At 38.7% G+C, this 17500-nt stretch overlaps 1 protein-coding gene across 1 annotated transcript in view; it reads right to left on the minus strand.

Moving 5' to 3' along the window:
• The window catches only part of lama5 (laminin, alpha 5), a 120372-nt gene that overhangs the window by 98023 nt on the left and 4849 nt on the right, over positions 1-17500 (minus strand). The window contains exons 2-5 of the mRNA XM_088408703.1: positions 15000-15152; positions 3834-3951; positions 1116-1234; positions 530-700 (exon numbers count right to left, since the gene is read on the minus strand). Of these exons, the coding sequence (XP_088264829.1) occupies positions 530-700; positions 1116-1234; positions 3834-3951; positions 15000-15152 (561 nt within the window). The remainder of the gene's footprint in view (positions 1-529; positions 701-1115; positions 1235-3833; positions 3952-14999; positions 15153-17500) is intronic.

A 17500-nucleotide genomic window follows, 5' to 3' on the forward strand; every position in this document is an offset into this window, starting at 1 on the left:
ACTGTATTGTAGTGCTGTTATTTTATAAACTGTCCGGTGTTTGGACCATGCTTTTGTATTTTCCAGTATTGTGTTCATATACTGTAAAAGTTCTGAATACTGCAGTTTTTGTTTAATAAACGGGTTTTGGATCATATTTTTTGCAATATTTATTGCTTGTGCTGTTACACATGTACTGTATTTTGTGAACGTTTTTGCACGTTCGTGCAGGACATGTTTGTAAGAAAAATTCTTTTATAAGGAAAGATTGGACAATTCAAACATAATTTCTTACTTGACTACTTGTGACCTCGGGTCTTCTTCAGTCGTATTAGTTAGCTCAGCTGTAAAGTTAGCGACGTGGACTTGAGTGCTTACATATCATGATAGTTGATGCAATATGGAAGAGCTTTTTGTGAACAAGAGACTTTGACTTGGATCTGGTGTTTCTGAATGCATCTGTGTGCAATACTTAAGAAGGAACACCAAAAGAACATGCCAACTCCTACATTAGCTTCCCGCGCTTGCCGCAAGCGACTGGTGTCTGTACCCGTCGCGTGACTGTGGGATCTCGCAGGGCTTTCCCCATCAAGTGTCCAAGGAGTGTGTTGGTACGCAGGAACCGCAACCGGATGTTGGTGGCCTTGGTGAAGTCGCGCAGTACGGGTGAGAAGGAGAAGTTCATTGCTCCTGGACGCCCATTCACCAGCGACACCACAATCTGCAATGGAATAGAAGAATAAGTTTTCTTCACTTGGAAAGTAGAAGGTAACCAACCTGTGTATCCAATCTGTTAACAATCACAACGAATAAGTCATGGCTCACTGCAAATTATTAACTTTGTGTTTCACTATGCAAACAAACATTTTTCACTCAGTTGTTTTATGAATAAAAATGAATGAATTAAAAAAAACGTCATTAACGCCATAACCTTGGACACAGCCGTTGCCATGCTCTGCGACATCTCAAGTTACTGCTCATTTGGAAACAAAAACATGTGCCGCAGAAGTCATAATTTGGTTTAATTTGATGTTATATATTCTTTTTAAGTTAGTTTTTTTTTAATTAATTGGAACATTTTTATGAATGCTTCATAAATTACAGTTATTCAATATAAATATTATTTTACAGTTTACCTCTCCATTTTCTAAGGGAACAATTCGGGAATATTCTGTGGTGCAAATGATGTCGTCGTCATTATAGATCCTCTCAATGGTTTGCTGTCCAAAGCGCTCAATGCAGTCTCGCTTGGAGGCTAAACACAAACAAACACACACAAACGCACACAGAGACACACACATTATTGCTGTGTCTCAAATAAAATTACAGGACAGCAGGGAGAATTTAGAACTGGTGGGATGAAAGGTGAAGCCAACAACACAACTCTAAAGGATTTATTTGTAAGCCAGCGTAAGTGTACGTGTGTGTAAGTACATGTATGTAAGTTGTTTAGTGTTTTATTGTGCAAATTTGTTTGTGATTGCACACACACACACACACACACACACACATACGGGCGCAAACAATAAAAATACTGAAATATTGTACCTGACGATGTAGGAGTTAAAAGATAAGATTAATGTAACAATAAAAGTCAGGGCGATATAATGGTGTAAAAAGAAGAATGTTTCTAATGTGTACTTGAGTTTATTCAAAAGCATCTACACAGTTGCTGAAACGTCTGGACTGGAATCCTCCAACCGAAGGGGGGCAGCAGAGGACAGGAAACAACCCAACATGATGAGATGGACCGGCGACAACCCCCATTCGGTGGACCAGCAAATATAAAAGAGCGCGGCGGATGAAGAACCGGCATCATTCTCACCATGACACGGGAATGATCCAGAGATCTGTGTTTTGGACAATTGGCTTGTAAACTGCATTAGACAATTTGGTAATAATAAATCGTTGAAGGGTTGTTGACGCGATGAACGTGTGCATGTGTGTTTGTCCCGGCACATACCCGAACGCGCAGGAATCTTTCACAAAGGTATGTAAACAATATACTATTATTCAATTGGGCCCCCAATCAAAACTACGAACAAATGTGAAAATTCCAACAATATACAGATACACATATACACATGCATACACATATACACATACATATATACATACATATACACATACATATACATATATACATACATATTATATACATATTATATATATATATATATATATATTATATATATATATTACACATATACACAGTCGGCCCCCGGTTTACAAACACCCTGTTTTACGAACAATTCGCCTTACGAGTGTGGATCACGGAGATTTTTGTCCCCCACTTACGAACAAACCTTTCGCCTTACGAACAATCAGACATACCGGCCATTGTGTATGCAAGTATATTTTCGCTAAACTGCGTCGACAACATCAGCAGTTGCGTCAACAAAATCAGCAGTTGACTCTTGTGGCAGTACCGTGAACGCTATTGCTCTTACAACGTCACAGTCACTGTCTCAGTCACGATGTCTAAATATATTACCATTTAAGTGTAGTGTTTGTACAGCTAAAGGGAAAAACAGCTGACATGAAATTAAATGTGCCGATTGCAGGACAAAGAATTGTCATTGGTTTAAATGTGTTTTTTTTTTTTTTTTTAAATAAATTGTCAATACATTCCAACCGTTTAAAAAAAAGTGCCAATAAGTATCAGTCAGTCACGGAGATGCCAATATGCTATTGGTCGATTAAGGTCACCCGGTCTCACTCACGGAGATTCTATTGGCCGGCGTCAGGTCAATCATCGAAATGCCGATATGCTATTGGCCGAACGCCTTTATCTAGCTTGATGGGACAGGATGGAAGGAAGGAGAGAAAATGAGTGAAAAACGGAAGGGAGGAATGTTGTGAAGACTTTGCAAACTTTATCTGTGAAACATAGCTTCTAAAATTACTAGTAGCGGTAAAGGAAGAAGTAAGAGGATGATGTTTTAGCATCTCCGTGACTAGCACCGTGACTGAAAGAGTGACTGTGACATTGTAAGAGCAATAGCATATCTGCGTAGCCGTGTTGACTTTGCGCGTTGGTCTCTGCTCCCCTCCGCCTCCATCCAGCTCAAGTCACCTCGTTCCAAAGCTAAATGTCATTTTTCCTTTGTATATGTTATTTAATTTATCTGTACTGTAGATTATGTCACTCAATTTTAATATGTGTGTAAAATCGTGATGATTTTACCTAAGGTTTTTGCCCGCGTTGCACGCATTCACTAATTAACATGGGTTTGGAATACCCATTATACGAGCAGTTCGAGTTACAAGCGTAGCCGCTGAACGGATTAAGTTCATAACCCGGGGGCCCACTGTGTGTGTGTGTGTGTATATATATATATATATACACATATATATATATATATATATATATATACATATATACATGTATATATCATTGTATACATGTATATATGTCATGTCCAACAGATAAAGTTTGCAAAGTCTTCACAACACACCGACCAGCTGTGCCATCAAGCTAGATGAAGGCGTTCAGCCAATAGCATATCGGCATTTCTGTGATTGACGTGACGCCGGGCAATAGCATATCGGCATCTCCGTGACTGAGACCGTGACTGTGACCGTGACTGTGACCTTATAAGACCAATAGCATATCAGCGTTTCCGTGACATGCGAGAATAGTCATTTTTGTTGATGTAGCAAAGCGAAAAAAATAGTGCGGACACACTGACCGACATGTTGGATTGTTCGTCAGACGAAAGGTTTGTGTGTAAGAGGGGGACAAAAAACGCCGCGGTCCACGTTCGTAAGATGAAAAGTACGTAAATCAGGGAGTTCGTAAACCGGGGGCCGACTGTATATACACACACTATAAAGAGACCATTAGTACTCACAGGAGAAATACTGCCAAGGCTTGTACGTTTGTCCGAAGTCCACCGACCTTTCCAGAACCCACAGATCTGGACGTGGAGAGTTGGCAAACTTGATGAGGACATATGCCACATGGAAAAGCTGCGTATCCACAGAGCACACACACACACACACACACACACACACACACAATTGTTGATTTGAGTATTTTTTGTATTTGATGAGCTTCAGTCAAAAGAACAGGTATTACAGAATTTTTACAAGAAAAAAAAAAGTCAACCAAAAAGTATAAAATGTACAAAAAATGTACAAAATGTACACAAATGACAATGATTAAGTCAGTCATATAATTGAATTTCAAATGTCATTCATTTCAATACAAAACGATGCAAACAAGTTCTTATCAATGCAAAACGTTTGCATAAGCTAACATAGCGCAAAGGGAATTGCTGGCACAAAAGAAAATGCAAACAAAATAAACGCATAAAAGGCAGCACTATATAACATGCTGAAGATAAGAGCTAAAGTTAGTTAGCATGTTATCCACAGTCACAAGTTGTTGGATCCAAAAAAAAAAAACTTATTGGGGGAATTTTATCATAAATGACAAAGTTCTTACAGAGTACAACTTACTGACATTAGTGGTTCACATTTCACAGAGACAGAACACCCAACAGTGACTGCTCTCAACTGAAGCCACACCGTCCGTTCTCACTACAAAATGTGATAAACAGCGGACAGACGTGGCGCAAAGATCAAGCCAAACAAAGCAGAAATGAATGAACTGTTAAAGTAGAAACTAAATCATTTCCAAAACATCATTATTTTAGACCGATACCAGGCCGCGAACTGGTTGTTGAGGACCGCAGGGTTAGAGCGCTAAGCCAATGTCAAAGATACAAGCTCATGGTGCGTTCAGTAAAATCGCATATTGCTGAACCTTCAAAGCCACCGGCTGGACAGCCTGTAAAGCCAAGTTGTGGTACCGTTTTGAAGCCTGGGTAGAAGGGTCTGAAACACCACATTATGAAAACTGTAGGATTGTGGGCATGACCGGCTCACGCATGAGACAATTTAGGCTGATAAATTGAGATTATGTTTGTTTTTGTTAATAATATTTACCGTAATTCCCCAAATATAGGATGCATATAGGATGTGTATAGGACACACCCTTAACTTTGGGGTCAAATTCTGGTATACAGTAATCCCTAGTTTTTTGCGGTTAATGGGGACTGGAACCCCCCCTGCGATAAGTGAAAAACCATGAAGTAGCATCATCCCCTCCCCCGACGAAGTTTCATTCACGCGTATGTGGGTGCCAGAATTTTTTTTAAATGTGAAAAGTATTCATACCATATTTTCCGGACTATAAGGCGTACCTAAAAGCCTTACAATTTCGCGAAAGCTGACAGTGCGCCTTATAATCCGGTGCGCTTAAAATATCGATCATACCAAATATAATATCCCATTCTTCAGAGAGTAGTCAAAAAAAAAACAGTTGTTTATCCATTTTGGCAGTTGTAAGAACACTTAAATTGTATTAATAAAGTTTACATACTATTAATAAAGTTTGATGACTTGTTTTTAATTGTTTTTTTAATTCATTCCCATGCAGCACCATCCAGTGGATGCATAACGCAACTCCATCTAGTGGATGCATAGTGCAAGTCACTTTAACTTTGGCTGACAGGTAAGAAGCTTGGGGAAAGAAAGTAGGAGTAGATTTATTGTACAATGACTTCCACTCCGATGCGGTCTAGCCACCGTATTTAATACACCAAAACAAAACACAAACTCATTCAATGCCAGGGGATGTATTTTAACAGTCTGGACATTAAATCCTCAATACTTAAGTACATTAAGGACATTCATTTCCAAATACTTAATTATTAAATCGATACTTAAGTATCTAGGATTGCATGTCCGGACTCTTAAAAAAAACGTGAAAATAATAATAATAATGATGATAACTTGTGCCTCCACTTCTTCTACTTTTGCAAATTGGCAAACAACTTCATGGAAATTTTGTGTGGCTAAGGTATGAATGCTATCCATACTTGGTATCTATATCATTGACGACTTGAGAATTGAGTACTGGTATCGGTCAGACAAAAAAAAGTGTTATCATGCATATGAGTGTGAATGTAGGCGTATATGTTTGTGTGTGTGTGTGTGATAGACTCTGCTTACTATGACCAATCCTAAACATGAGATGAGGCGTAAACATTAGCTAAAGCAAATTGCTGTGGATCTACTTGAGAGGGAGAGGTCACGTAGAAATCCCACCCGCTCCAATGTTCCTTTGTGTGCCTCTTGTCTTATCTCCATGGTTACTTGACAGAATGGGAATGTGCTGCCACCAAGGAATGTCCACAAACTACAATCATTAAACCAGCCAGGGGCTGTTATCTTGCGTGCACACACATGCACGCACAGACAGAAAAAGAAAGAAACCGAGCGAGAGAGTGAGAGAGACAGAAACAGAGAAAGAACGATAAAGATAAAAGATAAAACAAGAAACAAAACATTCCACTTGGACTCATCCTCACCTGCAGTTGCAAATACAGGGTTGGTTCAAAGTTATTTTTTTGTGTACATAGTAAATGTGTACTCTAATGTATACATTACATGTGTCAGCCCCCCTGAAGTTCAACAATCCCATTACCTCCTCAGTGCCATGGAGTCTTTCAAAACAGAGGTTCTCACAATGGGGTGAGTGAACCCCCTGGGGTCCGTTGCCAGACTGCCGGGGGTCCGTGAAACAATTTGGGTTATTAATAAAACATATTTGTGAATTGTATCCACTGGGTGAAATTTGGACCTAACTTTGGCTTTTTTATGTTTTTTAGGTATGATGTCAAAGGAAAAGCAGACAAAGAAACACAAGGAGGCTAAAATAGTGTAGATTGTCAGAACATGACGACTCAATATGCCACGTGCTGTCCCTTCTAAATGCCTGTAAATGGGAGGCCATTTTGGGCTTTTCGTTTTGCACGATTTTTTAAAGAATCCTTTCAATGGTAACTCACGAATGGGGCGCAATAGAAATGTTTGTGTTGACACTCCAAAATCACCGGGTGGCCTGTTTATGACATTTTTCACTTTCCTTGACTTTGATGATGGGCTTAGCCTGGACTCCAATAATGCAATTTAACATATAAGTATCTGGGATTTAATGTCCTGACTCTTCAAAAAAAAAAAAAAAGTGAAAATACGTCCCTGGCATTGAATGAATTTATATATTTTTAAAAATGTCAATTTTGAAATTTTTCAAAATGCATTTTGTGTCTACAATTATGTGTAAATCAAGCCAGCAAAGCTAAAATGGTAGTTTATTTTATAATGCTGTCTGAGACTAAATAGTTGGAAATCGACCCGGTTTGTTATAAGGATAATAGCATATCGGCATCCCCGTGACTGAGACCGTGACTGTGACCTTATCAGACCAATAGCATATCGGCGTTTCCGTGTCATGCGAGAATAGTTAATTTGTTGACGCAGCAAAGCGAAAAAAATAGTGCGGACACACTGTTACATGTTAGACTAAAGGTTTGTGCGTAGGAGGGGGACAAAAAACGCCGCGGTCCACATTCGTAAGATGAAAAGTTCGTAAAACAGGGAGTTCGTAAACCGGGGGCTCACTGTGTGTGTATATATATATATATATATATATATATATATATATATATATATATATGTACACACACACATTAGCAGACTTTACAACATTGCTTCTCTTCTATACACATTGCTCATTTAACCTTTAAAGACTGTTAGGTCGCCGGAACATGTAATATTAAAAAACTATAGGTCCCAACAGAAATGTTTCTGTCCCAAAAATGTCGCTATAACAAGGAAAAATTAAGTCGAAGGTTCAAAGCACATTTACGTGAGCAAAAATCAAAAACAGATATTAACAAATGTCACAGCAAAATTTATTAAAATTAAATGAACTCGCAACCACTAATACAACACTCCTCTTTAGAAGAGAAGTCTTGCCTTTTACTTTTGAGTTTGTTTGTTTAGCTTCAACATATCGGTTTTGTTCCTCTTCTCGAGCTTCTAAAGACTTTCCTTTTAACCTCTTTATTTCTGGTTCATTTTTACCTGATTGTGTATTATTTGACTTGTAACTGACACTATTTTTTTATTTTTTTTAAATTGCAGTTTACTTTGTTTTGGGCCTAAAATTTTTTAGAAGGCATTTTTAAAGGGGGACTTGAAAAGAAAACAGATACGAGAATCAATATGTAAAGACAAACAAGGCCACTGTGCAATTTTTCTGCGAAATAAATTTGAATGGTTTAAAAAATTGGCCCAAAACTTTATATTAGGGAAAAATATTTTTTCTCCTGAAGGTAGAATATTTGAGAACTACTGCACCATCTAGACCAGGAGTGTCAAACTCGTTTAAACTTGCGGGCCACTTGGAATAAAATCTATTCCCAAGTGGGCCGAGCAAATAAAATTATGGTAAAATCATGGTACAATACATTAGGTATACACAAAAAATATGTATATATCTTCCTTTTATAAGCGTTGCAATTTGGAAGCAGAAGTGACCATTTGCCACGCTTGTGTAAAATAGCTTGTTGATCACTTCAGCAACAGAAAGCAGAACATTCACGTCAGCATTAGCATCTAGCTTCCTCATGCTACTGCTCAATGCACAGTCCTATATACCGGTAATTATATAAATTTAAAACAACTTCAAATGTATTATTCTTTTTTGATACTGTCCAAAATAAAAAAAAAAACATCAATATTAATCATAAAATATTAGCATGACTGTTAATCACAAAACATTTAAAGTTTTTCATTTATTAAAAAAAATTCAGCTCATTTTTACATTACATTACATTACATTACAAAATCATTATGCGGACCAGATTAAACCAATTTGCGAGCCAGAACTGACCCGTGATCCGTATGTTTGACACTCCTGATCCAGAGGCTATATCTGTCAACGAACACAAGCTTACTCAAAATGATCAGACACAAAGCAAACAAAGCTGATGAAACTCACTGCAAATTGCCACAAGGAATATCGCTAGCTATCTTAGCATGAATTTAAGACGGACTGATGTTGCCTAGTAAGCTAGGATTGCATTTACCTCCCTCATTCCTTGCTGCTTTATCCCTGCTGCGGGCCAATAACTTTCTGATATCCATCTCGGAGTTACATTTTAAGTCAATTCAAAATAATATTTTTTAACATGTCAGCTAAACTTACTGACTTCTTGCAGCAATCCTCACCACCTGCCATTATCTTGTGCGCTCACGGAATTAATGTCAGCTACACGTGACTAAATTACCATATTAATTAGCAAAGATGTACACTTCCTGACTGTTTATTCTTCAAAATTTGGAGCTTTATCCAATTAAACTGATCAATCATTGGTGACACTTACACCACAGAGCACCATTTTTCTATGCGTCTGTTTAAATCCTTTTGGAGAACTGGTGGGTTCTCTATGGGCACTCAGGCTTCGTCCTTCACAACAAAAGCATGTATGGCAGGTGCATTGGACATACGAAACTGTCACAATTGGTTGTGATTGGGTGCGTGAATGGTCGGAACCTTGGTTGAGGGATATCATCCCACATTTACTACCCGTCAAGTCAAAATGATAACATGTTACCACACTCGTTGTGAATGTTGCATGGAAAAATGGGGCACATTCCAGTTGCGCAAATGAAAGAGGGAAATGAGTAGATGTGTAATGACAGGGCTCCCTTGTAAACACTACCTCCATGCACTAGGTGTCCATATTCACGATGAACATGCTGGAACATGACAACAGACGTGCTCGTCTTCCGTAAAACTACACTTGTCTTTCCTTGCACAAGCACACACAGAAGGGGCGTGTTGAGACAAGGATGGAAAAGTGGCAAACTGCATTGAAACAATGGAAATATTTCTTTCTGAGGAAGAACATGGATGATCTCATCTTTTAAACTTCAACATCTCGGTCTTTCACCAAAGATGTCACTTATTGTTGTAGATAGTCATTCAGTATCAGTTTGCATCCAGAAGGAATTCATCCTTGCCAAATCATGGAACATTGAATGTGTGCGTCAGTGTGTGTGTGTCCTTGGTTTTTGCTACATGGTTAGAGCCAAATTCCAGGTTTTACAGTCTTTGCGTTGCCCTTTTGCACTTCTGTGGACCATTTTAGTGGAACCCACAAGTTCAGACCTATTTTTGAAGGTAAAGACTTGCTTTAAGTATAGGTTTGAATTAGATTTTGGTTGCGGTTAGGGTAAGGGTTAGGACCGTTAGGTGATCTGTTGCGATGGTTAAGGTTGGGGTTAGGAGCAAGGAAATGCATTAAGTCAACGGGGTTGTCCCACTACGATAGGAAAAGGCCCTTTTGTGTGTGTGTGTGTGTGTGTGTGCGTGTGTGTGCGTGTGCATATACGTGTGTGCAGGGGTTGGGAAACTGAGAGGAGGATCAACAGGAGCATCAAAGGAATGGAGATAAGAACATTCCCAGTCATGGAAAGTGAGACTGCTGCTTCTTCTCAGTGTCAGAGAGGAAGCGATAGCAGTAGAGGGAAGTGTAACACCTGCATTCTGGGTTGATGTAGTCATGCGGGGACTTCTATTGGCAGACTTCCCCAAATTGATGGATGCTCCTCAGCAAATTTTTGAGAGAGTAGGGCTGATATGAGTGAGTAATTCAAGTAACTTGGTTAAAAATCTAAAAGTGACTGCAATATTATTTTCTTGCCTGGATACGCGCTTATTAGTGAACATGTCGGAAGAAAATCCGTCAAGCCGGTCGCAGTCACAATTGTTAATGTTCTACATTGATAGTAAAACATGATTGGTCAAGTTCCGATTTGCTGTCACAAACTGTTGCGCTCAATGACAAGAGTCCTGAGATGAATACAATGTCATGACTTCATTATGCAGACATCTGCGGAGGCGTGCAATTTGCTATTTTTATTTTTTAAACTTCAGTTTTTTTGAAAAGTAACAAATATACTTGTCAAGTTGAATATGTTGCTGAATATAAAAGACACTTATATTATGCTTAAATGATATATATATATATATATATATATATATATATATATATTATATAATGTTGCTTTCTAAAACGGGTCTCTGACTCCAAAAGGTTTGAGAAAACTTGTTCTAAATGTTATGTTCCCCAGTCAGATTATTTTTTGAAGGCTGTTTATTAGATGTGAAGGACTTTTCGCACTTTGGCCCGACAGTCTGACATACTTGCCCTTCCTACTGACCACTATTTAATAAGTTGGGCTGCTTTTGGAATTGGCAAAAATCACTCCCGTGGTTATGACATCCCTTGCTTAGTGTAGCAACGGGTCTCTCTCGACAATGAAATTCTTACTTTGCCATCCAAGCAAATGCTGTAAAAATGGTAAGGTACCACGTTTCGACAAACAGAATAAAACAAAACACAACATTGCACAACAAACAACATGCACAAAAGTGCATGCACGGCATTTTCAATGGAAGTGACGTGGCGCTGTTTGCCTGTCCTCATAACGCTTGTGCAGTCATCCAGCGCATCATGGGGCACCACTTGCGGATGCTGCTCATCCTGGAAGAGCTTAGCATGGCGGCACGCACAAGTGCAGTGGCTTTTACCCCTTCAAACCCCCCATTTTGTTGTACACAATCACAATGACAAAGGCATTCTATTCTATTTTGTAAAAAAAAAAAAAAAATAGCTTGAAATTAAACACATACCTAAATATGACGTAATCTAAAACATGAACTCAGACTGAAACTAATATCCATTGCTTCATTAATGCTTATCTGCCACAAATTCCATTGTAGAACAGGAGGAGGAGGAAGACTAGGGTGATAAGACAAAGTTCAGATAACCTCTAACCCAATGAACCCAATGTGTGCTGTAACGGAAGCTTTCAATAACAAAATACTTCACTTAAATGTAGAAATATAAATCATAGCTATAATTGTAACAGTTGGTGGCTCGGTGGAGCAGTGGTTAGCATGTCCGCCACAGAGTTCAAGGAGTTCAAATACAGCTCGCTCTGGCCTTCCTGTGTGGAGTTTGCATGTTCTCCCCACATTTCAAAAACATGGATGGCAGGTGAATTGGACACTAACTCAGGAGTGTCCAAAGTTGAAGCTGTGAAGTGTGAAAGGTGAAGATATTCACCTTGGTCCAAAGCCTGCACAGGGAGTTTGTGTAAATGCTCAGACGCATTAAAAATTAGAGGGAACATTGGACAACAGCAGCTGTAATGCGATTGGTTGCTGCAACTGAGGAGGACTCTCGTATGATACACAATGACAGGGGGTTTCCGCAATCCAGTGCAGTTGCCTGTTAAGGCTGTTAAGATGACACGTGAGGGAAAAGGATGTCGGCCATATTCTTACTTACAATAATCACCATAGCAGGACGAGCTAGAAGGTGGACGTCAGCTGACTTTATCAAAGGGCCTTTTGCAGCGACGAGCAACTCCTGTTAGCTGAGGTTTTTATGGCATTATTTTCAATTCAAAGAAGCAAGCAGACTGAACCAACGTCCGAGTCCATCCTTGTTCGTGCACAGAAATATTACTAAACTGAAGAGGATAATGTAAAAGTAATGATGTCTCCAGCTGATTCAAGAGCGGAAAGTTATGTGCATTGGTTAGACAACACGGAAAGGTATACCATTTGACTCGTTTATTTATTGCAGCCTTTTGGCATATACATAAAGTCATTCACTTGGTGAAACACGGATGCTGCTCAACTTAAAGTAATTATGGCATTCACCGTCATATTGCTGATTCATTCATTGGCCAGTCACAATGAGGGAAATCTGAAACACACACTTGACACAGCAAATATATACTGATATGAACACATGAATATGAAAATATGAAGATTTATGAAGATGAGATTTATTGTTTTGCTAGAGTTTTGACATTGCTGCCAAAGTGCTGGTGCGTCTTATACACGGTAACATCAAAATCAAGGGTGTGTCTTATACGCAGGGGTGTCTTATATTTGGGGAATTAAGGTATTTATTGTGCTACAGTTCAATACCAATGTTCAATATTCTTGAGGAGGAAAAGTTTGTTGTTCTTAAAAAAAGTGTATGCATTATTTTTGCTCAAGAATAATGGCTGTATCAATGGCTTTATTTTTCTTTCAACAAAAATAATTTATAGCTATAAAAATAATTTATTATTGTGTATATTGTCGCTCTGCAGAAAGATTATGAAAAAAATGGTACTCCCCCCTTTTATCACATAAAAATTATAGGTTTATTGTTTTATTTATAACACGGGTGTTAAACTCAAGGCCCCAGAACCAGATCCAGCATGCTAGATCATATTATGTGGCCTGCGAAATGCTGATTTGTCTTCAAGTTTCTAGCTAAAATCAAGTTTAATATATTACAACTTGCAAGTTGTCTTCAACTTTTAAACATTTTTGGTGAAACAACAACCATTTTTGGTTCCTAATCTCTCTTCTAGAACAGTTTTTTAACAGCCTGAGTTTAAAACTACGTAAGTGTGTGATAAACTTTAAAATTTGCTTGACTTCCCAGATATTTCGTCCCTCTTACAGAAACTATTACTACAATGTGGCCAATAATAAAAATGAGTTACACACCCCTGTTTTATAGCAAACATGACATAGATGAGAAGAGATTTTTAAACTAACCCCAACCAAAACATGCACACAATTAAATTTGCTCTTCCATCAACTTTCATCATTCGTCTTTCATTTCTTTTTCCAAGAAGAGCATCTTGGCATCGATTGTAGCACTTGCACACATGCAATCATGCACACACAAAAGTCCTATTAAGGTCAAATGTGTTGCTTCGCTTTCAACTCATCCCCTCTTGAACATTTTCATGCCCACTACACAGAATGAAAGAATTACAGGAAAATGTGCACACCCACATGACCGCATGTAGACACCAAACAGAGATTCACAAAGACATTTTGTGTTGTGTGGTGCATACACACACACACGCACACACACACACACACACACACACACACACACACACACATAGATTACTGTGTGGAACCAAATAAATTTGATTTTAACATGCTTCAATGACAGAAATTGGGATGCTGAAACAATGCATGTGTGAAGTGTTGATATAAACAAACATTTAAGAGGCGTAAATATTGTTACTGGACTTCAAATAAATAAATAAGGCCTCATAATTATGATGGCATCTTAGGGTCACCTTGAGAAAAAAAAAAAACAAAGAATACTAGACGAGATTTAAAGTCATCATGATGAGATTTTAGGGCCACCACGAAGGAAAAAAGGGCAAGATGAGATTCAAAGTCATCTCGCTAAGATTTTAGGGTAATCCAGACGTTAAAAAAAAAAGAGAGAGATGAGATTTATAAGGTCATCGCAGAAATGTAAAGTAGTCATGCAATTAAATCACTGCAATGTAGTCATTGCAATTTCAGTTCTTCAGTAACTCCTGGAGTAAGACTTTGATGGCAGCATCCACCCAAAGTCACAATCATTAGTAGTAGGGGACCACTGCAATAAACCAATTACATTCTAATGGTTTACATTCAAATCATACTGGAAGTACAACTTCCAGATTTCACCTCGACCATAGCGAGTTGAGATTTGTGGCGGTGGTTTTCCAATGTAGGGACAGAGAAGTCTTGTTTTCAATGACCACTCACTCACACAGTAGGACTTAAATGATCAATACTAATACAATGCAAACAGCAATGACTTGTCTGTGAGCACGTTGAGGTAGATACAAGCAAACGTTTGAATATTAATTTGTCAAACCGAAATCAGAGCAGATGTGTGTTAACTCAAGTTGCTTGGGTAGGATATACAAATACTACTCCCCTAGCAAAACTACTAACACTATGACCAAGAAAAACAAAAGGCCAGTTGACCAGTTTAGCGCTGTCGAACTGTTAGCCAAGCTAGCAAATATCACGAGCTAAAGTAATTCCACAACCACTATCGTTGAAAATCTGAACACCCTAGTAATAATGTGATAAATGACAGATGCTATGCTTGCATATTAGTATTCAACACATTTCAGAGAAGAACTTTCACATTTTTAATAACTTAACCTAAATGTTGAGCTCAGTCTGACATTTTGCTAAAACATAAGCAAAACACTTACCACCGACTGAAGATGACCACTTTGCTAATTATTTCTATGTTATGTAACAACTTAGGATGTAGTACCTGTCCAAGGTCCAACGTAACGTTGACTTGGTTGAATTCTGTGCTGCGTGACAGCGGTGGGCTCTGCCACCATCGCTCAGTGCCGTCTATGGCATTCGTGATGGGGTGGGCACGGTCACTGTCACCATGGCGACAAATGTCACAGTACTGACCCTGAGGAGACAAAAAAACAGTCACAGACACGCACACTTTTATCTTTTTAAGAATTAATGAAAATATCTTGAGGCCACATTTTCTTGTTTTGGTTTAATTTTTCTAAGCAAAGGTCTTAAACCTTTGATCATCTGATTAAAAACCCTACTTCAGTATCGTTCTTTTTTTCAAAGTCCACACCTTTTTTGTCTCCCCCCCTCATTGCTTTTTCCCCCGAAAGCATTATGAACTGCCCGATAATCAAAACAAAGTGTATATATATATATATATATATATATATATATATATATATATATATATATATATATATATATATATATATATATATATATATATATATGTACAGTCGGCCCCCAGTTTACGAACACCCTCTTTTACGAACATTTCGACTTACGAGCGTGGACCGCGGATTTTTTTTTCCCCCATTTAATACGCACAAACCTCCTGTCTTATGAACAAACCGACATGCGGGCCATTGTATTCACACTTATTTTCGCTTTGCTACGTCAACTAATTAAGAAGTTGACGCTCATCACAACAACGTTGAACGCTATTGCTCTTACAATGTCACCGTCACTGTCTCAGTCACGGTGTCAGCCACGGAGTCAGTCACGGAGATGCTATTGGCCGGCGTCACGTCAATCACAGAAATGCCGATATGCTATTGGCCGAACGCCTTTATCTAGCTTGATGGCACAGCTGGTCGGGACGGAAGGAAGGAGAGAAAATCAGTCAAAAACGGAAGGAAGGAATGTTGTTAAGACTTTGCAAACTTTATCTGTTAGACATGGCTTCTAAAATTGCTAGTGGCGGTAAAGGAAGAAGTAAGAGGATGATGACAATAGAAACGAAGCAAGAGATAATAAAAAAAAAAATACGAAGGAGGCGCACGCATGGTTAACCTTGCTAGTGAGTATGGCCGTAACCGCTCGGCAATCTTCTAAGGGCAAGACTTTCCTTGCCGTGGGACGGACCTCGATCGACAACAAAATTGAGAGGCTTCTTCTATTATGGATTAAAGAGAATGAAATCGCCGGTGATATGTTTTAGTTTGAGAAAAGTTCTTGTTTAAGAAAATAAATCAATAAATTCTGCGGGTTGGTCTCTGCTCATCTCCGTCTCCACTCAGCTCAAGTCACGTCGCCCCAGAGGAGAATGTCATTTATTCTTTGTTTATCCATGTTAATTAATTTTATGGTAGATTATGGTATAAATTTTTAATATGTGTGTAAATCCGTGATGGTTTTAACTATGATTTCACCACACATTGCCAGTCATTGTGTACGTACAATTGAACTCGCTTTGCTACATCAACCAACTCATCTGCTCACGCACTACACTATAACGCTGATATGCTATTGCTCTTACAATGTCACAGTCACTGTCTCAGTCATGGTGTCAGTCACGGAAATGCACGTCGCCCCAGAGGAGAATGTCATTTTTCCTTTGTATATTTATGTTATTTAATTTAACTGTACAGTAGATTATAATACTCATTTTTTAATATGTGTATAAAGTCGTGATGTTTTTACCTAAGGTTTTTGCACGCGTTGCACGCATTCACTAATTAACATAGGTTTGGATTGCCCGCCATACGAGCAGTTCAAGTTACGAGCGTAGCCGCTGAACGGATTAAGTTCGTAACACGGGGGCCCACTGTATGTGTGTGTATATATATACAGTCAGCCCCCGGCTTACGAGCATCCTGATTTGCGAACAATTCGCCTTACGAGCGTGGATCAGGGAGATTTTTGTCCTCCGCTTACGAGCAAACTCTTCGTCTTGCGAGCATTCCGACAAACTAGCCATTGAGTATGTAGTAATGTTCTCGCGTAACTGCGTTATCATATTCAGCAGTTGCGTCATCTACAATCATCAACAGGTACTTATGGCGGTAACGTGAACGCTATTGGTCTTACAACGTCACACTGACTGTTTCACTCACGGTGTCTAAATATATTACCATTTAAGTGTAGTGTTTGTACAGCTAAAGGGAAAAACAGCTGACATGAAATTAAATGTGCCGATTGCAGGACAAAGAATTGTCATTGGTTTAAATGTGTGTTTTTTTTTAATTAATTGTCAATACATTCCAACCGTTTAAAAAAAAGTGCGAATAATTATCAGTCAGTCAAGGAGACGCCAATATGCTATTGGTCGATTAAGGTCACCCGGTCTCACTCACGGAGATGCTATTGGCCGGCGTCACACGTCAATCACAGAAATGCCGATATGCTATTGGCCGAACGCCTTTATCTAGCTTGATGGGACAGGATGGAAGGAAGTAGAAAAAAACGGAATGTTTTGAAGACTTTGCAAACTTTATCTGTTAGACATAGCTTCTAAAA

Source organism: Hippichthys cyanospilos, chromosome 2, assembly GCF_059441005.1.
Source record: "Hippichthys cyanospilos isolate Australia breed blue-spotted pipefish chromosome 2, RoL_Hcya_1.0, whole genome shotgun sequence".
Lineage (NCBI taxonomy): Eukaryota > Metazoa > Chordata > Actinopteri > Syngnathiformes > Syngnathidae > Hippichthys > Hippichthys cyanospilos.